The following is a 24,621-nucleotide window of genomic DNA, read 5'->3' on the forward strand; positions in this document are numbered from 1 at the left end:
AAGTGCTTCTTAGCAATACCAATAAAGTGTTTACCATCTTTTAATGAAATAGTGAAGCTGAGGAGATCAATGTGTATCCAACTACTCGATGATGGTATATGCGTAGATGAAGGTGGATGCCTTTATAACACAGAGACAAGAGGTACCTGTGCTGCCACACCATGAGGTAAAGCCAAGGCCTTCAGTCCAGGGGTGGAATCTGGCAGGACTTCCCCCCTACCACAGAAGAGCTTATCAGTTCTATCAGCAGGTGCAGTAATTCCCCACATTCTGCCCCTCACGTGAACAGGTGAGTTAACCCAGGCCGGATGGAATCCACTAAAAGAGTTATTGCTGACACCAGAGAGATGGGATACAATAAACATCTCTGCTGGTAAGGAACAACTTGCCTTGAGAACAAGACATGGGAAGATAAGCTGGAATTTCTGACTGACAGACACTTCACTTTACAAACTATAGAAGCTACACAAACTTTCACAGAGGCAGAATCTTCTACACACACTGCAAACGTGTAGGATGCCTTGAAGTTCGGATGCATCTTCGTAGATACTTTAAAGGAAATTGTGGGACAGAACTTTATGTGTACTCCATCATCAATTAGATGGAAGTCACATTAATTCCTGATCTATACCTTTTCCTCACTAACTGTAATGTAGGTACCTTTTATTGTCCACTCTATTTTTTATCTAGCAGTGGCTCATTTTGTTTTGTCCTATTGGCCTGGGTTGATTATGATGTTAAATTGTATCCCCATTTGTCCACCTAACCCAGACACAAGTTTTGTATTCTTAAAATTTCATCTAAGAGCGAAAGTGAATGGAAAAGAAGCACCGAGTCTGTTATCAGAAACTGTACTTGCTCCCCCCTCATCCTGAGAAGAAGTTTTGATTACAACACAGACAAACAGCAAGACACAGATCACCTTGACTTTTCCAACTAGCCAGAGCAGTGAGGTCTTCCTGGACTGTTTTCTTTCCCTTTTCCTTGAACCTGCTCTGAACTGGGGAATCAGGGGAGCACCGGGAGCTTGCACCCATAGGCTACCGAGAGCCCAGACTGGGCAGCGGCATTTTCCAGCGCCAGAGAGATTGAAAACAGAGCGAACACCCACAAGAAAGAAACCCTCTGATTTTTGTCATCTCTTCAGAGTGGCGAGAGTTTTGTAATCTGATATTGTTCATTCTTGTGCTGGGTAGTGCTGTGCCTGTTAAATAAACAGGTTTTTTTCCAGTTCTCTCAAAAAAATCTCTTCCCAAACTGGTTGGGAGGTAAGAGAAAGAAGCCATGTGAGTTTGCTTCCCTGGAGTGGAGCCCATTGGAGGTTTTCTCCCAAAATTTGCCCTAAACCAAAAGAAATACATTCATTGGCGCATTGGCGCCCAATGTGGGGCATGAGAGAGTGAAAAAACCCTGTACTAATTGTACTGAAGTGACAATTACTTTGTATTGAGACAAGATAAAACAATCCCTAGCCATCCAACCATGCTGTTTCAATTAATAAGGTCTTCTAAACTGCAAACCTTCATGTGTTTCTAGTCACTAGGCTTTTTTGAAGTTTTAATACCTTTATTATCCCTTAGTTTATTTTCTTATCCAAAACTAGCCCCAGTATTACCTCTAACACATAGCTTTTACAATAGAGGAACACAAATTAAAATAGCTGAGCCTAGTGATTATAATTTCTAAAAAGTTGATTCAAGTGCTAAAATCTGTTCCAAGTATAAAAGATTCAGAAGTATGGTTATGCACCCAGTTTGTTAGAAGAAGAGCAAGAAATGAAGCTTTTCAACCTTTCCTTTCCTTTCCTTCTTCTCCTCTGAATCTCTTACATCACTATTAGAGAGTGTTCAGTTTCCCCTGAATGTTAAAGAGACCATCTTTCTAGCATTTAATCTGACAAATTTCGTCTATACAGTCTTCAACCTCTCTAGAATGAGAGCTGAAATTTTTGGAGGGACTGATAAAACCCCTGAACCAAGCGTGAGAAATCCTGAGTGGTGTGAAAAATATAAGCCAAATACTGAAGCAATTTTCTAACCCTATAGTTTAAGACTTTCCACATGAACAAATTCAGAATCCAGCTGAAGTAGAAAAATACCTAAAAGAAAAGTGTCATGATGATTCCAAAGAAAAAAAAATCATTACAGTAAACTAAACCCTAGCATATGCTTATCGTACATTGCTAAATACTGTAAAGCGGCAAACAAGACAAAAAGAACAAAGAAATAAATCAAGTTACCCCAGTTACTCAAGCTGCAGCCAACCTCCCAGTTACAAAGCCGATAGCTAAACCAAACAACAAACCTCAACCAACAGCTGTTACTACTAACACAAAAAGTAGAAAGTGCACAGACAAAACCGATCAACCAATAGATGATGATGATGATAATGCAAGAAAAAGACCCTCAGCACCCCCTGACATAAAATCAAGAGTCAAAGCAACTAGCACAAAATCAAAAGCTAATATTTAGTCCTTTTCTCTGAAAAACCTTCGTGCCCTAAGGAAGGACTACACTTGACGACCTGATGAATCTATAATTAGTTGGTTAGTCCGTCTGTAGCAGGTGAGGCTACAGTTCTGGATGGTACTGAAGTGAAGCATCTGAGATCCCTGTCACACGATCCAGTTATCGACCAGAGAATGATGAGGGGAGCTAACCCTCACAGTCTCTGGGCACAGGTCCTGGAAAGTGTAGCCCAAAGATATCTGTGTGTAGATGATCTCTACATGCAGCAAACACAGTAAAAAAACATCGAACAAGAAATCCAACACCTGAAAGAAATGGCAGTAGCAGAAATTATCTTTTCAAATGACATACCAACTAAAAATCCAGACTTAGTGCCATGTACATCCATGATGTAGCGAAAATTAGTACGACTTAAGCCACAAAAATATGCATCTGCTTTAACAATGATAAAGCGAGATGAAAAGAAGAAGAGCGTGCTAGATATAGCAAAAAAACCTCCGAGCATACGCAGATGCCGTGCATAGCCCCACACATACAAAAATCACAACTATAGAAACACGTCTGCAGAAATTAAAAGATAAGATAGAAGAGAATCACAAAAAACTTAGAGATGAAATTAAAGAAGACCTTCTCCAAATTTCAGCAGTACAGATCAAAAGTCCTGGTACTCAACACAAACGTTCCCCAAATCGAGAGAGAAAGTATACCCCATGAACTGAACTGTAGTTCTTCCTGCGTAATTGCAGAAAAAACATAGAGATAAAATGAGAAATCTACTGCAGCTCTGACACAACAAGTGTGTGAATTAAAGGAAAAGTCACAAAAGAAGTTCCACAAAAAAAAAAGCAGCTCAGTTACCCGTAACCAAACTGCAAAGTATAATGATAATAACATGTCCAATCCCCTTAAAAGAACCTCCAAAACATATACCCAAAGAAAGAAAGATAACCAAGCCTAGAGGAGCCCTGCCTGCCTCTAGCCAAGTAGAAGCTAAGAAAAATTGTGGTTTTTAGACTGTGTAGATTCGTTGGCCTGGCACATCAGAACCACAAAAATACGAAGCTTTAGTTAATACTAGTGCACAGTGCACATTGATCCCATCAAAACCTGTGGGGGCAAAATCTGTTTCTATTGCTGGTGTGACACAGAGATCGCAAGATTTTACCTTCGTAGAAACAGATGTGAACCTAACTAGAAGTGAGTGGAAGAAACACCCTATTGTGACAGGCCCGGAGGCCCCATGCATTTTAAGAATAAACTACCTCCAAAATGAGTATTTCAAAAATCCAAAAAGACTCCAACTGCAGAAACAGAAAGTGTCCAACAACTGAACACCTTACCTAATCCATCTACAGTAAGACTTCTAAAAGTGAAAAAACAACAAGTACCAATTACCACCTCGACAGTACACTGCTGACAATATAAAACAACTTGAAATGCTGTAATCCCCATCCATAAAATGATCTGAAAACTAAAAAGCCAAAGAATAGTCAGCAAAACCCACTCACCCTTCAACAGTCCCATTTGACCTGTACATAAATCTAAAAAAACTAAAAATTGACTGTGAAGTATCTTACATTAAATAAAGTGACTCCATAGCTGAGAACTGCTGTGCCAGGCATGCTGGAGCTCCAATATGAGCAAAAGTCCAAAGCTGCAAAGTAGTACACCACTATTGATATTACCAATGCATTTTTCTCCATTCCCCTGGCAGCAATATGCAAGCCTCCATTTGGCTTCACGTAGAGAAGAGTGCAGTACAACTAAAACTGACTGCCCCAAAAGTAGAAACACAAGCCCACCATTTACCATGAACTGATCCAAGCTGCCCTAGAAAAAAATAAAGCTCCAGAACATCTACAGTACATAGGTGACATCACTGTGTGAGAAAACACAGCAGCAAAAGTGTTTAAAAAAGGAGAAAAAATAATCCAAATCCTCCTAGAAGCTGATTTTACCATCAAAAAACAACAAAGTTAAAAGACCAACTCGTGAAATTCACTTCTTGAGAATAAAATAACAAAATAAACAGCATCAAATTCCTACTAATGTCATCAACAAATCCACAACCATGTCTCCACCAACTAACAAAAAAGAAACACAAGCTTTCTTAAGTGCCATAAAGTTTTAGAAAATACATATTCCTGAATATAGTCAAATTGTGAACCCTCTTTACCTAATCACCCAGAAAAAAAATAATTTCCGCAAGAGCCCTGAGCAACAACAAACCTTTGTTCAAATCAAACAAGAAATCGCTCATGCAGTAACCCTTAGCCCAATCAAAACAAGACCAAATGTAAAAAATGTACTCTACTCTACAACCAAGAACCACAGTCTGTCCTGAAGCCTTTTACAAAAACTGTCTAGTAAAACTCAAAACCGACCATTAAGATTTTAAAGTCAAAGTTACAAAAGATCTGAAGCCAATTACACCCCAACAAAATATAAAATCTTAGCAACCTAGAAAAAAGTCCAAGCTGCCTCAAAAGTAATTAGCACTAAAGCACAATTCCTCCCTAACACCCCAACTACCAATACTAAAATAAATGTTCAAAAAAAGTTTCCTCCACCCATCATACAAGCAATACCACATGAAGCAAGTAGATTGCTCTTATCACACAACATGCCCATATTAATAAACTGAATCACCCTGAAATTTTAAAAATAATTACAAACTAGCCTAAAAATGAAAATTTTAGTCCCACAGATAAAGAACAAAAAAAATAACAAAAGCTGAAAAAACTCCACCATATAACCAGCTACCAACAAAAAAACCATGCTACGCTCTTTCCACTGATAATTCCTATCACATCATAAAAATAAACCAAAAGTAAAAAGCAACTGTATAAAACCCCACATGAAAAATCACAAAAAACACTAAAACAAAAAGGAAATCAAGTCAACTTGCAAAACTCAAAGCTGGTCAACTAGCTTTAAATATTGCTGAAAGAAAAAAGTAACCAAAGCTCTACCTCTACCCAAATTCATAAATAGTAGCCAATGCTCTGTGAAGATAGTTAAAAAAGTAAAAAAAAGCTAATTAGCAGCGTAAAAGAAAACCAATTTGAGCTGCTAAAAAGTAAAAAAATATTACTACCAAAATAAAAAAACTACCAATAAAAATCTGCCACATAAATGCCCATATCCCCAAAAATAAAACTAACAAAAACCACCAAAATAATAAGCAAGTAAATCAAGCTGCAAAAATACAAGTGTCAAAAATAAATTTAAATTAAAGACATAAAAAGTTATTCCTAGCCCAAAAAGCTCATAATACCTCAAATCATCAAAGTAAAAATGCCACCTATAAGTGAGCACAAGACCAAAATGTAAATTTAACCATAAACAACATTTCTCAAGTTCTTCATGACTGTAAGATGTGTGCTACAATCAAACAAGCCAAGCAATTAAAACCCCTCTAGTACAATAAGCAATAATCCAAATACAAGTATGAAAAAACCTAACAAATTGACTACATCACACTACCCCAAACCCGCCAAGGCAAGCGCTACATGCTCACAATAGTAACAACCACCACAAAAGAGTTAAAAACCTACCCTGTGCCTCATACTACAACCCATAACAAGACCAAATTATACATAGTAAATAATGCAGAAAAATAAAACAACACGATGTATACCTCAAAAAGACCTAATCATTAAGTAAAAAACTACTACCATTATCTGTACATTAAACCACGCAAACATGAAATAAAAAGAAATGTGTAAGTGTTAAAAGTATGAGCAAATAAAAAATAGTGTTTTAAGTGAGTAAAATAAGAAAGTGAAAAATCCTACAGCTCTCCAGCGTAAAGCCTAAATTCAATAACTTAGTGTAAGACGTAACAAGAACATGATAAATCTATTACTTGCATTTTTTGAGTAAAACAGAAGAAAAGTTTTTATCTATGTATATGTGTGCAGTTAAAATATTAGTTTTAACAGTAAGTTGACGATATAGAGATAAAAAGTAGAATGTCCTAAGTTAATTATCATGTTAAATTGCATCCCCATTCGTCCATCTAACCCAGACACAAGTTTTGTAATCTTAAAATTTCATCTAAAAGTAAAAGTAAGTAAAAAAAACACCGAGTCTGTTATCAGAAACTGTACTTACTCCCCCACATCCTGAAAAGAAGTTTTAACTACAACACAAACAAACAACAAGAAACAGATCGCCTTGACTTTTCCAACTAGCCAGAACAGTAAACTCTTCCTGAACGGTTTTCTTTCCCTTTTCCTTAAACAGATCAAACCTGCTCTGAACTGAAAACTCAGAAGAGCACCAAGAGCTTGCACCTGTAAACCACCGAGAGCCCAACCTGAGCAACAACATTTTCCAACGCCAAAGAAATTAAAAACAGAGCAAACGCCCACAAAAAAACCACAAACCTCTAAATTTTATCATCTCTTTAAAACAATAAAGTTTTATAATCTAATATTGTTCATTCTTGTACTGAATAGTACTGTGCCTATTAAATAAACAATTTCTTGCCACTTCTCTCAAAAAAATCTCTTCCTGAACCAGTTAAAAAGTGAGAAAAAGAAGCCACGTGAATTTACTTCCCGGGGGGGGGCCCATTAGAAGTTTTCTCCCAAATTTACCTACCAAACCAAAACAAATACACCTATGTACTAAGTAGTCTATTTAAAGTCTTATGTCTGTTAATCCTTTGTCAATTCTATAAAGAACTAATTTTGTAATAAACCTAATCAGCCATTCTTAAGAACTTGTGCATGAGAGACATTTGGGGTGCAGGCTGTCTCAAAATGAGCTGCTGCCACAAAGCTGAGACAAAAGCAGAACTTGTCTAAACTTGTCTCCGTTTGTAACAGCAGAGCCCAAACACAGGCGGAGGAAGAAGGAGCAGGAGCTCCCAAGAGAGACTGGAAGGATGCCCTCCCTCTGGTCTCACTTGCTTGGCTTTCTGACAGGCTCTGAGGCAGGGGCTGCGATTCCTCAGTTGTGGGGCCCAGAACCAAACCCGGGATCCCGGCACTGCCTGACAGCGCTCCGGACCCCGGCACGGCTGTGTGTCCCAGTCTCGGCCACTGTGCTGCTGCTTCATTTGCTCTTAGGCACACCCACAGCTCCCTGTTAAGCCCAGATGCTTTCTGGTTCTGCCCTCTTCCTGATCCTGAGCAGGGATGGAGCATTGCTGTGCTTTCAGGAAGCTATTCTTGAAAGCCTCAGGCATTCTAAGCTCCTTTGCCCTCTGTGGATGCTTGCCACAGAATCCCTCACAGCCAGCTTCAGGGCATACTCAGCTTGGCTCTTCCAAAATCCAGGGCTCAGGGTGCTCAGCAAGACCTTTAACTCCACAATGCTGTGGAACTGGACCTTCAGCACAGGGACCTTTCCAGCCTGATCTGCGCTCGTTCCTCTGCGCCTCTGCACAAAACACAACGCAGGAGACAAAGGCGGGAGGGGCCTGTGTGTCACAGGGCTCAGGATTTGTGACCCTTCAGCTCCACAGACAGGCAGCTTAAGTGAAAAACTGTTTCTTGATGGAAGGCAAAGGAAAGCGATGAGCTGAGAGGCAAAAAAGGGGGTGGCACAGTCTGAGGGCTGCAGGGAGGGAGCTGTCAAAAGGGAGGGGAAAAAGAGGGTATGGGCAGTGTCTGAGGGCTGCAAGGAGGGAACTATCTACAGGCAGGGAGAGGGCTGAAGCCACACGAGCTTCCCACAGGCTCAGCTGTGCCAATCATTAGCTGTGCCTGGAGCTCCAGCTGGTCTCTTCTGGTATCAAGGTATTCTCATCTTCCATGGTACCTGGAGGCCTTCAATGAACACTGGTTCTTCTGAGCCGGCAGATGAGCGTACTTCTGCAGCTCTTTCACTGAATATCAGCTGAACTACTGTTTGTTTGGGAAGGGCTGTCATTCCTCCTTAGGGCTCGAAAGGCTGGAAGAGAGGGGAACACAGCCACAGTCAGAGCCCGGATCTGTGGGAATCCTAGGAGAAAGTCCTGCCAGGGCCATCCCAGCTGGCTCTTGCCAGGGTCACAAGAGGGAAGGGGCCAACGGGATCAGCAGCAAGGTCCTGGTCAAAAATCCGCACCCCCCCAAACCACAGCCCCGCGTCCCTGAAATCTCCGTGGGCTCTGCCCACACCACCCCTTGTCCACACAGGTAGCGAAGCCCTCCATTGCAGGGGCAGAGATTGCAGCTCCCCGCGCCAGGCCCCGCGGACAGCCCTCACTCACCCTTACTGAAGGCCTGAAGATCTTTCTTCTGCCCCCTCATGGGCACCTCGACCATCTCTGAGAACGCAGAGCCTGTCAGGGCCCCGGCGGCACAGCTCCCTGCTAGCGGTGCTGCCAGCCCTGGGGCCACAAGCCCTCCCGCCCCGGCAGGGCTCAGCCCCAGCCCTTGCCGCATCCTGACTCAGCCCAAGGGCACGGCTGCCAGAGGCCGGCAGCAGCAGCCCCGAGGCCAGCCAGGGCTCCAGGGCGCCGGGCCCGGCTGCCGCTGCCGGGACAGCAGCAGCTGGGGCCGGGGCCGAGCTGCGGCGGGGCGGGGAGGGAGCCCGGGCTTGTGGCTCACCCATGAACCTGATGGCCGCTGCTCGCAGGGGCTCCTGTGGGTTCTGCAGGTACGGCAGGGCCTGGTGCAGGTACTCGGCCGCTCGGCTCTCGTCCTGTGCCAGCTGCAGAGAGCGGCAGGAGGGAAGGGTTGGCGCGGGCTCTGCCCCTCGGCCGGGCGCTGCCTGCAGCCAGCCCGGGCCTCCCGTGCCCGCCCAGCCCTGAGGCACCGGGCAGCAGCCGCTGGCGCCGGGCTCTGGAGGGGGCAGAGGGCCGGCTGCTGCCCGGGGAGCCGCGGTGCCGGCCCGCCCCGCAGCCCCAGTGTCTCGGGGCTCCATCAGCAGCCGGCTCAGGGCCACAGGAGCCTGGAGAAGAAGCCGTGCGGCCCAGGGAAGGGAGCGGTGTGTGGGGCGCAGGCTGGAGCCCCTGCGTGCAGCACTGGGCAGGGGCCACAGCTGCCAGCTCCACACACTGAGCACCGGGTCCAGGGGACTTCTCTAGGTTGAGGCTGGGACTTCCAGGCTCTCCTTAGTAGGCATTCTTTGAACCTTCATGCGTGATACACCTGCAGGATCTGTGTCGTGGTTTTAAACTAATAACTAAGAAAATTACTTACTTCTTGCTGTGAGATATGGATTAGAACAAGAGCAAAACAGGCATACAACTTAAACGGGAAAAAAACAAAGAAAGTTTATTGACAAACTACAATAATAAGAACACCAGAATAAACCTCCAGAAAAACCTTTCCATCCCCTATCTACCCACTATTTCCTTATTCACATGACAACAGAGACAAAAACTCTGGAACTTTGATGGTTAAAACAGTCCCAATTCTTGCTACAGTCTTTTCACCAGTCTTTATAGAGAAACAGAAGTTTCTTCCTGTTAATTTATGGAGTTTCTCACAAGAAAACTATTTTTGTTATAGTTTTCTATTGCCCTAATGTTAGCTGCTCAGAGCTGCTATTATTAGAGTTCACTCCTCCCATTTTCACATCACTCTGAAGTGTGTATGGGCCATGAGTCTAGAGATAGCATTTTTAAGGATAAGTTATTCAAAGGCAAAAAAGTCTTCTTCATCTGTTTCTGTGAGCTTCACCAGAAAACAGTTTTCTCATTGCCTCTCAAGGCTTCAAATCTCCCAGCACTTCACTATACCATAATTACTCTACTTTTTACTCAAATTTACACTTTGAACACTATTCCTCTCTAGATCTTGTATCATGAATTAAAGGAGTTCTTTTCAGGACTTCATTGTCCATCTCCATAGTTTTAACAGAGAGATATTTCAGCTTAATTAAAGCATCTTCTTAATTCTCTACCTTTCCTGAAGCTTCTTTTCTTTCCTGTCACTGGTAGCTTATAAAGTCTCTTTTCATGTTGATCACTCTCTTTTTTTCTCTCTGGATAAAAAGATTAATCCGCAAGTCTCATCTGGGTAATGAAAGAGTTAAAATCTTGCCCAGGCTTTTGTAGATAATTCGGTGATCTCTGCCGAACAGGAGCTGGAACCGTCTGCGATGGAAGGTTCCTCATAGCTGCTCTGGAGAGTGTGGTCACTGCTCCAGCCCTCTGCAAGTCCAGGGCCTCTCTCTTTCTTCACTCGGCAGTTTCTAGTGAATATAGTTACAGCAAAACCTGCAGCCGAGCCAGAGATCGGCTCGGCCCGGCCCGGGGAAAACCTTCCCCAGGCCCCCCCATCTCCCAGCCGGGAGACGGGGCAGGCCCAACTCCATCCCCGCCCGGCCGCATGGCCTGGGCAGGGAACGAGAGGCCTGGAGCTCCGCCACCTTCCACAGCCAGGAAACAAAGAGAGCCCAGAGAGCTCTGCTTTTACACTTTAAGGTAGGGTTCACAAGTTGATCCCACTTATGGCCTAAACTGCTGTCAATTCTCAGCAATGACCGATAATTGGTCAGGAGAAAAGACTCCAAGCACTTCCCAGCAACTCCAACTCCCTTAAAGGTAAAGTAACTCCATGACAATCTGTTCGAGATCCCTCTTCCTCAGGAATCTGGCTGAACAATGCAGTGTTTCCCTGCGAGCCCTGGACAGCAATAGAGACCCAGAGACGGCAACCCAGTCCAGGGCACAGGACCCGTGTCTCTGTACCAAGGCCTGGAGGAGGCTGCAGCCGACAAGGGAGCAGGAGGCAGCTGAGCTCCCTCCCAGGCGGATACCAGCAGCCCAGGGGTTCTCCCCTCTGCCACACGTTGGTTCTGGTCATGGCAGTGGAGGGAGAGTGGGAGCAGGCTCTGCTGCGTGTGTCTTCAGGGCCTTTTCTCTCTCATTAATAAATGCATCATCTTCTGGAAGAAAACATGAAGGACAGCTGAACCTGTCAATCATCCTGTATGAATGGAAGGAACAAAGACCTCAACATTGGCTGCTTCAGGCCCACCTGGGATCATGCCTGAATATTCCATGGGGCACCAAATGTCTGGGCAGCACCCAGTGGCCATGGCTGGGGCAAAGATTCTTAAGTTGTTATGGAATGGCAGGAGTACCTCAGCCAGCTGTAGGGTGATGGGCCTGTGTATCGAGGTGCCATTATCCAGGAACAAATAGCTGAGTAGAATGATGGTTATCCTGACCACATCACTATCATTTTCTCGCAGGAGCTCCAGCAGGCTTTCAGTCAGGCTCCACATTCTTTCGGCCTGTGCGAAACACAAGTCTGTGAAACCTCACCCTGCTGCTGCAGGGCCCAGAGGCCAAAGGCCTCTCCTAAAGCACTCAGGCAGCTGAGCCAGGAGGCAGGAGAGTTTGGAGCAGCTGCCTCAGCACCCAAAGCCCAAGTGACTGCGTTCCCCACCCGCATGCTGTCCACATGGCTTCAGCTGCTGCCTGATTCTCGAGGGATCATCCTTGAGCAGGAGGGAGGCCCTGTGAACCTGGTGACACATCTCTGCGCACTTTCTCTGCAAGGTTCTTTGATATGATCTCCAGGATTCTGTCATCACATTCCCTCAAATCCAGGCAATCCAGGACCTGAAAGGCACAGGGTAGTGACCGGGGACCCGGCCGGCAGGAGCCTGGAAATGCGCAGGGCTGGGCCCAGGCAGAAGCACAGGGCACGGGCTCGGTCCCAGGCAGCTGTGGCTATGAGAAAGCAGAGAGCTGGGAGCCAGCTCAGCGAGGTAGTGCTGGCCATCAGGCTCACCTCCACAAGGACTGGAAATGCCATGGCAGGGAAATCCCTGTATGGCAACTCTCTGCTGAGCAGCCCCAGCAGGTAAAATGCAATCCTGGAACACAAGCATATGGATGCATGGCACATTTCCCTGACAGGAAATAAAAGGAGCCAACACCCTGATCCAGCAGGGGCAAACCTCTCCCAGGACTGACTCATAGACATCTGATCTCCTCAGGGTGGGATGTAAGCGGTCCCGGCCATGTCTTTTGTTTCTTCATGACCTGTATTTGTGCCCCGGACAACCACTCCCTTCACAAAGTCTTCCTTTCAGATGGGAAAAAAATCCCTAAAGAATCCAAACCAAAAGAAGGGCCTCTACTTTGCTGTATTCAGACAAAAAGAAATGCTACAAAACAGCTAAAATACAGAATCCAAGAAAAATTTCTTAGCTTATAATGGCACAGTTCATGATCAAATTCAGGTATCAGTAAATTTCTAGCTAAATACGATCTCACTCATTTTCAACATGTAAACAAGATGGCCAGTCCTGTCCTGCTGGGTCCCAGCAGCGCCTTGCAGCAGTCCTGCACCCACGTCAGGATGCTGGCCAGCACGGGGCTGTCCTGGAAAGTAAGGCGGCCGACTTGAAGTTTGTGCAGGTAGCCAAAGGTCAAGCCCAGCGGTGTTCCCTCAGGATATAGCAGACTTGCAGAGCTGCCTGATGCTGCCCACTCCTTGTGGCACCAGTTGCTTTCCTGTGCAATGTTCTACCTGCTCCAAGAGTAAAGAGGGAGCTGGAGAAAGAGCTTGCCAGGCTGCTCTCCCTCCTTTCCCAGCAATCCTGCTTAAGGGGAGAAGTCCAAGCTGAGCTCAAATGTGTAAATGTAAGAGATGTGCACAGGAAGGGTCAGTGGGAAGGATGATCCAGGAACCATTGGCCTGGCAGCCTGAGCTTGCTACCGTGGAAGGGTTTGGAGCAGATCCTGCTGAGTGCCATGCCATGGCATGTACAGGGAACCAGGGGGTCTGCTGGAGGGTGGGAAAGCTCTGTGGAGGGATGGGAACAGCTGGGGGTCCTGGTGGGGTGTTGAGGAGTTCTGTGAGCATGTTTTGGGGACGTTGGTGTTGGTGGGTGTGTTGGGGAAGGAGCTGTCTGGAAGTGAGAGGTCTAGGCTGGAATTTGAGTCAGTTTCATGGCGTCATCCATGGTTTGGCACAGCTTTGGTTATGAAGGAGATAGGGAATATCTGTGACTTTTCCTGTTACTGGTCCTGGTTCTCATGCAAAAAAGAAGAGGGGTGAGCTGTACTGTACTGGCCACTTAGATATCTGTTCCAGGGGGAGGATTAGCCTTTTGCAATCTACTCAATTGTTTGGACTGCTTTTGTAACACTCATTCCTTGAGAGCTTGTCATCCTTAAGAGAATTAAGATATTGCCATCCCTTCCTAGAAAACCCTTTGAAAACCAAAGAATGGCCACTTTTTGCCTCTGTGTAGTGTTATGATTTGTAAACTGGCTCTCAAAAGATGACATTAAGGCAAAGGACTCGCTGCTTTGAGATGGGAAGCAAACTTGCAAATCTTTCAAATTGTCAGGCCATACCAATTAATTTGGGAAGTTTGGAACTTTATGGAGCTACTTGAATTGAGTAAAGGGAAGTAAAGCTTTCCTGAATTGAGGATTCTTAAATGCCAGATGCTTCTCTTCCTTTGCTGCAAAGGTGATTTTGTGCTGCAGAAAATGATTTAAATGAGAAAATAATTCCAGCAAGGAGTAAGAGCTTCTGAAAGATAGCAGGAGTTGCCAACAGTTGCTCCAGGAGCTCCAGCCAAGACCCCTGCAGGAAGGAGCCCAGCTCCCAATGCACATGGGCTTTGCCTGCCCTCTGGCACAGAAGCCCCCCAGGGGCACAGGTCTCTGGGGCAGGAGAAGGGCACCAGCACTGCCAGGGCTCGGCTGGGGTGGCGGCAGGTCTGCCTCAGCAGGGACTCTGCCACACTTGCTGATTTCAGTGCTGCCAGGCCCCTGTACAGATTCTGTGCAAGGCCCTGTGCCCTTCCTGCTGCGGCTGCATTGGCAGCCCTGGGGGCTCCTTCTGCTGCCCTGAGCCTGCAGAGCAGGGCAGCGTTTCCTGCTGGTTTGAGGCATTCCTAAAGATCCTGTCAGGCTGTCTTAGACACTTTGGGCAAGGGATTCCTTCCAACCTGGGCCACTTTGGGGGGGATGGGGGCGGAACCAGGAAGGTGGCAGTGTCTGCAAGGGCCAGTTAGTGACAGAGTGCAGCCTGGTAACTGTGGAATGGAACGGTGGAATGGACAAGAGCTGGCGGTGACAAGACCACACCAGAGTACTCAGTGCACGCGACGGGACAGGACGCACCAGAGCTGTGCTGTGAGGAGTCCCCACACAGCACACTCGTCTGTGTCTGACCCGGAGCTTTACTGAGGCGTTATTCGTGCAGCTGACGTCGTGGCCAGACTGTGGGACTTGGTGAGCCAGAGCTTTCCCAAGTCATCTCCAATCCCTGTGGCTTGTGCCATCCATGCCAGTTTGTGGTATTTGGTCACCAGAATAATTTACTAGGAGTCTCCAGTCATTTTGGCAGGAGCCCTCGAAATCAGACGGCAGGGCTTGCTGTCCTGTAGCCTTCCTGAGGCTTCTCTGTCGCAGGTGCCTTCAAGGCACAAGTACACAATTTGTTGACCCAGAGATTTCCCATGTCATCTCTTTAGAAGGTGCCCTCAAGGCCACATTGGATCATGGCGGGCAGATTCCTCAACCTGTTCAAGGTGTTCAGCTGGAAAAGAAACACAGACGCTGGAGCTGCCCCAGCACAACACCCGGAAGAGCCAGAGCAGTTCCAGCCTCTGCAGGATGGTGAGTGGCAGAGCTGGGCCACAGGGCTGATGGCTGCAGCCAGCTGGGCCCTGCCCCATCCCATCCCATCCCATCCCATCCCATCCCATCCCATCCCATCCCATCCCATCCCATCCCATCCCATCCCATCCCATCCCATCCCATCCCCTGTGGACATGGCCAAGGACAGGACGGAAGAGGGGCCAAGGCTGCCCCCCCAGCAGTGGCTGTGCTCCATCCCATGAGCCACCCCAGGGCTGTCCCTGCCTGGGGAGTGCAGGGCTGGGCTGTGTTCTCCGGCTTCTCCCGCAGCCCCTCAGCTCTGGCTGCTCTTTGCCAGATGCAGCCATGGACAGAAGACAAGAGCAGGAGCCCACCCGTGGCCGCTTCAGCACAACGCTGAAGGTACCTGCAGCCATCCCCACCTGGGCTGAGCCTGCTGTCACTGCTGAGCCCAGCACCACGCTTGGAGCACTCCATGGAACATGCCTCTCTTCCCTGTCCTTTGTTCTCCGTACACAGAGGTTCCGGAAATTCCTGACAATTCGGCATAGAAAGATCAGCCCCATAGGAACTGAGGGCACAGCTGAGCCTGACTCCGGGCTGACCGAGCTCCAGGCAGAGCCTGATGTCAGCCCAGATTCAGCTGAGCCCTCAGAAAACTCCGATGCTGCCGTGAGTGACAACAGGGCAGAGGCTGACGTGGCGCTGACCGAGGACATGGCCATTCCAAACACCAGAGAGACTCAGGGCATCACAAATACTGACACTATGCCCCTTCCCACTGTGAGTCATGCACCCAATATGGATTTTTTTGAAAGGGAATGTTTCTTCTGACCAGCAGGTAGACAGCCAGGCGCCAGAACTGGAGGTCTCCCACAATCATGTGCCCCTTCAAGCCACATCCACAGGGCCCCCTCAGCATTTGAGGCCAGCACAGTGTGGTGGGAAGGGAAGCACTTCTTGGGGGAAGCTGGGGAAGTTGCTGCCTTGGACAGCACTCCAAATCTTCCCCATTCCTATTCCAGGTGCCAGCTACTGTGAGGAACATTCACCAGAGTCTCATGTGCTATGTTACGGTGGATGCCACACTGCCCACTAACATTGTGAAGCTGGCTGAACAACACCCTATGGATGTGGTGCTGACCCTCCTGCGCTGTGCCCCATCGTGTGACAGGTATGGGGCCCACGTGCCTTGAGAGCTCAGGGCTCCCCAGCCTTTAGGGCCCATTGCCCTGCACAGCCTGTCCAATGGGGTCTGCCCAACAGGAAGAGATGTCCCCTCTGTTTCCTGAGGTGCTGCCAGTGCTCCCTCCCTGCCCCTCAGGGCACCGGGGCTCTGTCACCTGGGACCCCACACCTACACAGGGCATGGCACTGTGACTGAGACACCCCTGACACAGAGCTCTGATCCCACAGATCTGCTGCAGTGATGTGGAAAACCATAGCCTCATCAGGACCAGCGTTGGAGAAGGTGCTGCCAACTCTGCTCCGTGTGATGGAGAACTGGCCACTTTGCAGCATCTGCACCTCTGATGGGGACAATAAGGACGTTTTTGCTCTGGCTGTGAGTTTCTGGAACTGGCCTTGACTGTCCCCTATGTTGCTTCTCCAGCAGCTCTCCATGCTTTCTTTGCCTCAGGCTGGGCTGAAACCTGGGCTAGGGGCAGGCTCAGGGGACACTGGGCCCACTGTTCCCCCTGCATCTCCCCTTGGGCTTTGCCCCATGGACACCTCGGCACTGAGCGCTGTCTTGGTGTGATTCTTTGCAGGCAACTCTGGTGCTCTGGGTGATTATGCAAGTGCCTCAGAGCCATGAGGTGATAATGCATGTTTGCCCATCTCTGTTTACGGCTCTGCTGTTGCACATTTTCACCACCACACAGCTGATGCCAGCAGAAGTTGATAACTTCTGGAGAGAATGCCAGGAGCAACACCACCTTCCCAGAAAACCCAACAGGTGCCAGTCCTCCTCTCCTTCCCATGCCCTTGTGGCTGACACCAATACACCCAATGTGACCTGGCCTTTGCTCTGCACACAGGTTTGCAGTGCAGGCCATGAAGGCTCTGCTCTGCTGTCTGCAGTATGACAGTGAGCTGATGGCCATGGAGCGCAAGTGTGGCTGGGAAACGCTGCTCCGTGCTGACACCCAGCACTATGCCGTGGGTCTGTTGGCCAGGTGAGACCCCTTCTCGCCACTGCCTCTGAAATGTGTGCCCTGTGCCCAGGGCTCCCCACCACAGTCCCTGTGGTCATGGCCAAAGGGCTTCGCCATTGAGGGATGGCTGAGCAGACTGGAAAAGGCTGAGAGGAGGGTGCCCAGAAGGAGCCTCTCCCAAAGCGCCCACGGTCCCTCCAGGGATGCTGGGAAAAGACCAGATCTCCATGAGTCATCCCTGGGAGAGGTTTGGCCCCCCACTTCAAGTCTTGGTGCCATTTTCCCCCTTCCAGGGTGATGCGCCGTGGCTTGATGCCCTTGTGTTGCCATGTCGCATACCAATTTCTCCGGAGGCTCATCAGGGAGGAGGCACGTTGGGATCTGTCCACCCTGGCATTCCTTGTGGAGGTGAGCCCCATGGCCAGCACTGCCTCGCTGAGCTGCCTGCCAGCCCTGTCCCCTTGCATAGCCACAGCTGCCTGGGACGGTGCCCGCGCCCTGTGCTGCTGCCTGGGCCCAGCCCTGTGCAGTTCCAGGCTCCTGCCAGCCGGGTCCCCTGTCACTGCCCGGTGCCTTTCAGGTCCTGGATTGCCTGGACTTGCGTGAATGTGGTGACAGTGTCCTGGAGATCGCGTCAAGGCACCTGCAGAGCGAGTGCAGGCAGAGGCGTCGCCTGGCGCTCAGAGGCCTCGTGGTGCTCAGCAAGGAACCCTCGATGGTGAGAATGGGGCAGCAGCTGAAGCTGTGCTGGGCAAAGCAGCTCCTTGGGCTGGCTGGGCTTCAGGAGCTGAGGCAGCTGCTCCCAGCTCTCCTGCCTCACCTGCCTGAGTGCTTTGGGACAGGCCTTTGGCCTCTGGGCCCAGCAACAGCAGGGTGGGGTTGCAGTGCCAGGGCGGTCTTGGCGCTGCAGCTGTTCAGGGCTTCCCAGCACAGCCTTGTGTTCCACACAGGCCAGACCTATACACAGCCTGTGTCGAAGCTTCCTGCAGCTGCTGAGTGATACAGACGAAGAAGTGGTCAGCATGTCCCTGTCTGTATTCACGAATATGCTCCAGAAAAAAAATCTTCTGTTACCAAGGACTGCAGCTCCCAAGATAGCTGAGCCACTTCTGATGCTTTTTGACCATGTAAGGTTTTGTGCCCTGGCCACAGGCAACTGGCTGCTGCCCACACAATCTTTTGCCCTGTGAATTTTCTGGTCTTTGCCCAGGTGGGCTGGTGAAGTTGGCACTGAGATCTTTTCCTCCTTCCTTTCTCCAGGACAAAAGCCACGTGCAGGTGCTCTCCATTCACCTCTTCTGCAAGGTGATGGACCTGGTAGTGGATGAGGGAAAAAAGCCCCTGGAGAGACTCGTGAACCAGAGCCTGCTCCCGCTCATTTTGCACTGCCATGATGAGAACTGGCGCGTGGCAAATGTGAGGTTTTGTGTGATGCTGATGGATCTGTGGGAGGGGGCTTGGCTGCCTCCTGTCCTGCTGCCTCCCAGGCTGCGGCCTCCTCCAGGCCTTGGCACAGGGATGCAGCTCCTGCACCCTGGGCTGTGATGCCATCTCTGCATCTCTCCAGGCCTCTTGGGAAACGCTGCACTGTGCTGCCACATTCTTGAACAACACAGATCTCCAGAGGGTGCTGAAAACAGAGAATCTGTCAAAGATCACTGAATGTGTGGTAAAGGACGGCCTGGAAGCCCCAGCCTCAGCTTAGAGAAGCTCCCTGTCCCCAGTGCTCAGTGTGTGGAGCTGGCAGCTGCGGCCCAGTGCTGCACCCAAGGGCTCCAGCCTGCACCCCACACACCTCTCCCTTCCCTGGGCCAGACGGCTTCTTCTCCAGGCTCCTGTGGCCCCGAGCCGGCTGCCGATGGAGCCCCGAGCCACTGGGGCTGCGGGGCGGGCCGGCACCGTGGCTCCCCGGGTAGCAGCCGGCCCTCTGCCCCCTCCAGAGCCCGGCACCAGCGGCTGCTGCCCGGTGCCTCAGGGCTGGGCGGGCACGGGAGGCCGGGGCTGGCCGCAGGCAGCGCCCGGCCGAGGGGCAGAGCCCACACCAACCCTTCCCTCCTGCCGCTCTCTGCAGCTGGCACAGGACGAGAGCCGAGCGGCAGAGTACCTGCACCGGGCATTGCCATATCTGGATAGCCCGCAGGAGCCCCTACGAGAGGCAGCCGTCAGGTTCATCGGTGAGCCACGAGCCCGGGCTCCCTCCCCACTCTGCCCCACCGCAGCTCGGCCCCGGGCCCGGCTGCTGCTGTCCTGGCAGCGGCACCCGGGCCCGGCGCCCTGGAGCCCCGTCTACCGCTGGCAGGGAGCTGTGCCACCACGGCCCTGACAAGGCTCTGTGTTCCCAGGGACGGTCAGGAAGTTCATGCACAAGGGCTCACAAGGAAGAGCTGCAGACCCTCAGTGAGGGTGAGTGAGAGCAGCGGGCTGGCACTGGGGGCTGGCAGGGGGCAGTTGCAATGCCTGGGACGGGAGCTGCAATCCCTGGCCCAGCTGCAGAGTGCTTCATTCCCTGTCTGGGTGAGGGCGGTGTGGGCGGAGAACAGAGAGATTTCAGGGACATGGGTGGGAGTTGTGGCCAGCACCTTCTGGCTGATCCTGTTGTCTGGTCCTCTCCTGTGGCCATTGCAAGAGCCAGGTGGAATGTCCTTGGCAGGAATGTCTCCTAGGATCCCTGCAGATGCATGCCCTGACCGTGGCTCTCGTCCTCTCTGTTCCAGCCATTCAAGCCCCAAGGACAGACACCACTCCATCCCACAGCAACCTTAACAGTCAAGCTCAGTTTGCCAGTGAACAAGTGTCCCAAGAACAGCTGCAGGACACACTGAAGAGGACACCACCTCCCAGTGCCACTGGAGATCCAGGCACAGCTGACAACTGGCACAGCTGAGCCTGTGGGATTCTCATGGGGCTTCAGCTCTCTCCCAGCCTGTAGATAGCCCCCTCCAGCCCTCAGACTGTGCCCATCCCCTTTTTTCCCTCTGTTCTTCCTCCCTTTTGACAGCTCCTTACCTGCAGCCCTCAGTCTATGCCCATCCCCTTCTTTCCCTTTCCAGTTCATCCCTTTGCTTCACCTTACATTAATAAACAGTTTGCCTTTTTCGCTTAACCTGCATCTGTCTGGAGTTGAAGGGTCACAAATCCGGAGCACTGTGACGCACAGGCCCCTCCTGCCGTTCTCTCCTGCACCGTGTTTTGTGCAGAGACGCAGAGGAAGGAGCGAGGATCAGGCTGGAAAGGTCCCTGTGCTGAAGGCTCCGTTCCACAGCATTGTGGAGTTAAAGGTGTCACTGAAGGCCAGTAGTGGGACAAGGAGCCTGGGTGTGTCAGGGACCAAAGTTGTGTCTAAGGCTCTGCCGTATTTGGTCCTCTGTTGTGCACATCAACAGGATGGCGAAGAACAGACTTTGAAGGAAACCTTATGGGTTAACTGCTGGGAATTTGATCCTTTAGAGGAACAATGGATTTATCAATTGATGGGAAGTTAACCTGGAACAGTAACAATGAGGCTTTTATTGGCATGGTGACCTTACCTCATGTACTGGCCAAGGGTGAGATGACATGGTAACTGGGAAAATTCCACTCCAGGGGAGAAGATAGGAGGCTTGGTTCTGCAGTGGAGAGGCAAGAAGGACAAAATGCACGCCTTTTGATGCAGGGCATGCCCTGAAGGTGCATGGCCTGTCTGCCCCTCCCATTGGAGCACCATGCTCCATCTCCTGCCGCTGCTTAGTGGCTTTGCACCAATCCAGGGGTTGGTAGGTATTTATTTGCAACAGCAACTAATAAGGTAAGACTTGCTTTGCAATTTTGTGCACGGGCATCTTCCAAAACCCATGATGTTCTTGGCAATGAGGATGGGATGCCCAGAGCACAAAAATCGATGGTGTTTTGAGCAGGTGTGAGTGAAAAATGGACGCATGTTTGAGTGTGGGTAAGAGAACAGGGACAGGGTTTGGGCAGTGGAGCGTATGGCTGTGTAATATATGTTGGTATAATTCGTGTTTTATTGTACACATATAAAATCAAGTATAAAAGCATGTTTTATGTAAAATAAAAACCACAAGCAACTTAAGATTGCAAAAGCAGCTGCTGGAAAACCAGGAATTTGCAAGAGAATGACCCAGCAATTAAGATAACACTGAGGAGAGCTGGGTCCACCAAAGCAAAATAAGCGCTCTAACAACCCGGTGATTAACGCCTGATACCGACCTGATGTGATTCTCCAGGAACATACATCTCAATGTTGGTTTCCCAAAAAAAACTACACAGACTAAAAAAAAAACACCAACTCACCACGATTCTACATCTCAAAGCCTGCTTCCCGAAAAAACACTCAAACTTCATCTCCTTCTCAGAAAACACATCAGCAGTCCAGCAGCAGAAATATGAATATGTAACAACACAAGAAAAAGAAAAAAACTGAAACTGCATAGCCTCAAGCTGACAAGAACGGTATAAAACACTGCTGTCCAAAAGACAAGTTGTGAACTTGGGGGGAATCAGTGTGGCAGAGGCTGATTCAGAGTTCACCCAGCGCCGATCCCTGGTTCAACGCTGACAGTGATTGTGGTTGTTTCCATGATTGGATTTTACAGATTTTTCAATAAAATCCTTATTGATAAAATTTGGCTGAATTTCATTTATAACAGTTGCACCCTGAGCGCGGGCGCGTAGCTGCAGCAAGGAAGCAGTGCCGTGGGTGCGTGTGCCAAGAGCAGGGCCTGCTGAGTGGGGCACACAGCTGCCCCAGGACAGTCTGTTCCGTGGGCAGCGGATCATGTGGTTGCAATTTCACAGCAACACAGAGCTGCACAGAGTTCTTGCCCTTGTTAGCGTTCAGGATCACACATAATCACAGAATGATTATATGAAGGTGCTTTGTTAAAGAGCTCTGGGTGTCAGGGGTACACAGACCCAAATCTGACCCAATTTGGTTGTGAGTTGAACATGTTTTATACTCTATCGTTATGCAACTTACATATTAATTATTAAACTTACATTGTTCTCTTGTATGCATTTTTTTTGCCCAAGCATGGATTTCTCGTGATCCCCCCTAGCCCCCTAACATGGTTCCTCATGTTCTTTAAACAATAATTATACCTAATCACATCTAACAATTGTATCATTTATCATCTACTGACTACACAGGTGCAGTTTGACCTGATCTTTAGCAAGCACAAGGCCTAACATTTCTCAGGGCCTACTTTTCCCAGGTCTTTCCAAACCCAACTTTCTTCCTAAGTCCCCGAATTTTCTAAGATTTTAAGACCTTTTACTATCATTCCCCACTTTGAAAGCATTTTCACTTCACTATAAGTGCAAATGTTTTCACTTGATAGAGTCCTTTGTTTCTGAGTTTATACTTGATGTTCTTCGAATCCTTGATTGATGTAAAGGTTGTCCTGGATGTTGTCACGAATTGGAGAACCAGAAGATGGTGGGGGTGGATCTCGTGTCAGTGCCTTTATTATTTTCTGGTTCCAGGACGTTTTTGTCTGTATTTCTCCTTTTACGATGCTGTAAACTAACCAAATTGCTAAGAATACAATTAGTAAGATTATCACACTCTCAATGATAGATTTAATCCATGAACTCACATTCCACCCTAACCCTTTGAAGATTTTGCCTAACCAATTCATAGTTAAATCCTTTTGCTCTTCCTGTGCTCCATGCTCTATTTGTTGCAACTGATTGATGTCATATTCTACATCTGCAGTCACATTTGGGATGTGGATGCAGCAATGATCAATATGTCCCCTTAAAAAACTCACACACTCCATGTTCTTTCAGGAGCAATAAATTGTAATTGTACGTTGAGTTCTTTAAATCTTTCCCCGGTGACTCTTGCTAGTCTATCTACCTGACCTGTTTCTCCATTCTGATAGTTTGCTATCTGCTCTAGGGCCCACCCAAATTTCACTCTACTAGAAGATTCTTGCCAAGTGTTATCTTGATTCTATTTCTATCCTAATCCTTCCTAGCTATGCCTGTGTCTAGCCACTGAGTTGATTTTGCCATTGTTAGCATCTGTACTGAGATTAATTTTTGCTTTAGCAATTTTACCAATGCCTCTGCACCCCAATGACATTTGTTATGTTTAATTTGTAGAACTTCTGTCATTATCAAGGGGGTTAACACTATTTGTCTTTGTGCAGTTACATACCACTCTTCTGAATCCTTTTGTGCATTTAGTAAATGTCCCAATTTCTCATCTTCTATTGAATATCTTGGCTTTGGAGGCAAATTAAATTGAGATACATTAACTTTTAAAGGTATCAATGCCATTGTTGTTTGCACTTCTGGAGCAGCTTGTCGGGCTGTCCAGTCTGCTTTTTGATTTTCCTCACAAATTTTGGAGTTTCTTGATTGGTGTGCTTTACAGTGTATAATTGCTACTTGTTCAGGTTTTTGTACTGTTTTTATTAATTGCAGGACTGCATCTTGATGTTTAATGTGCGTACCTTGAGAAGACAGTAGTCTTCTTTCTTTCTCCAGTGTTCCATGTACATGCATTACTCTAAAAGCATCCTTTGAGCCAGTCAATATGTTTACCCTTTTCCCTTCACTTAATTCTAGTGCTCTGCTTAAGGCAACCAGTTCTGCCCTCTGGGCAGATGGATTTGCTGATAATGCTTTTGCCTCCACTATTGTACTGACTGTTGTTACCATATATCCAGCCTATCTGGTCCTGTTCTCCAGGAAGCTGCTTCCGTCTGTGAATAGCTCCTACTCTGGTAGCTCTAGTGGGATGTCTTTCAGGTCTTCTCTTGCTGAATAGGTGTACTCTAGTACCTCTAAACAATCGTGCTCTAATGGGCCTTCTTCAGTTGTGGTACCTAGGAACAAAGCTGGATTCAAGAGGTTAGTTGTCTTTAGTGTGACATCATCCTGCCCAGTCAGGATTACCTGGAATTTCATCATCCTGCTTGGAGATAGCCAATGGCCCCTCTTTTGTTCTAAAACAGCGGTCACCATGTGTGGCACATAGACATCTGTGTGTCTAACCATCATGAGTTTCCTGGCTTCTTGTATCAGCATCAGTGGCTGCAACTGCCACAGGCATGAAGGCTATCCAGCACTCACGTTGTCAAGTTGTTTGTAAAAGCAGCCTACCAGCCTTTTCCAGCTTCCCAAACATTGGGTCAGTACTCCCAGTGCTAGGCGTAGTCTTTCATGCACAAACAGGTGAAAATCCTTGGATGATTCAGGCAGTCTTAACGCTGGAGCAGTTGTCAATGCCTCCTTTAGTTTGAGGAAGGCCTCCTTCTGTGGTTTGCCCCAGGTAAATGGCTGCATCTTCTGGGCTCCATACAGGGGTTTTGCAATTAGTCCATAGCCCATGATCCACAGGCACCACTCTGTCATCTCAAGGAAAACTCGCAGCTCATGCAGGTTCTGGGGTTCTGGAATAGCACAAATAGCTTGAATACAATTAGTACCCAGCTTATATTGCCCTTGTGAGATTTCACATCCCAGGTAA

The 24,621-nt window shown here is 48.3% G+C and overlaps 1 protein-coding gene and 1 long non-coding RNA gene across 2 annotated transcripts; one reads left to right on the forward strand and one right to left on the reverse strand.

Moving 5' to 3' along the window:
• Positions 1–700: 700 nt before the first annotated feature.
• On the reverse strand, positions 701–9,215 carry LOC147652096 (uncharacterized). The gene is made up of 2 exons (XR_015289625.1): positions 8,674–9,215; positions 701–8,372 (listed from the first exon to the last, which is right to left on the reverse strand). It is a non-coding gene; the product is annotated as an uncharacterized LOC147652096 (long non-coding RNA).
• Positions 9,216–14,429: 5,214 nt separating this feature from the next.
• On the forward strand, positions 14,430–20,247 carry LOC147652097 (maestro heat-like repeat-containing protein family member 7). The gene is made up of 16 exons (XM_086898913.1): positions 14,430–14,619; positions 14,862–15,006; positions 15,326–15,390; positions 15,508–15,771; positions 16,014–16,162; positions 16,405–16,552; positions 16,758–16,945; positions 17,028–17,165; positions 17,438–17,552; positions 17,725–17,862; positions 18,095–18,271; positions 18,405–18,560; positions 18,712–18,813; positions 19,216–19,318; positions 19,487–19,547; positions 19,859–20,247. The coding sequence occupies exons 2-15, from the start codon at positions 14,889–14,891 to the stop codon at positions 19,543–19,545; spliced, it is 1,920 nt and encodes a 639-aa protein (XP_086755039.1). The 5' UTR covers positions 14,430–14,619; positions 14,862–14,888; the 3' UTR covers positions 19,546–19,547; positions 19,859–20,247.
• Positions 20,248–24,621: the final 4,374 nt, after the last annotated feature.

The sequence above is a fragment of the Cyanistes caeruleus genome, chromosome 7, assembly GCF_971803275.1.
Source record: "Cyanistes caeruleus chromosome 7, bCyaCae1.hap1.1, whole genome shotgun sequence".
NCBI classification, from domain to species: domain Eukaryota; kingdom Metazoa; phylum Chordata; class Aves; order Passeriformes; family Paridae; genus Cyanistes; species Cyanistes caeruleus.

What these genes read in the sequence shown, in the direction of transcription:
- LOC147652097 (XM_086898913.1), top strand. Translation starts at nt 14,889, where the DNA reads ATGGCGGGCAGATTCCTCAACCTGTTCAAGGTGTTCAGCTGGAAAAGA. An exon ending in TGTGCCCCATCGTGTGACAG is followed by an intron (nt 16,163 to 16,404) that starts GTATGGGGCCCA and finishes CTGATCCCACAG; the next exon opens with ATCTGCTGCAGTGATGTGGA. An exon ending in GGCAGCCGTCAGGTTCATCG is followed by an intron (nt 19,319 to 19,486) that starts GTGAGCCACGAG and finishes CTGTGTTCCCAG; the next exon opens with GGACGGTCAGGAAGTTCATG.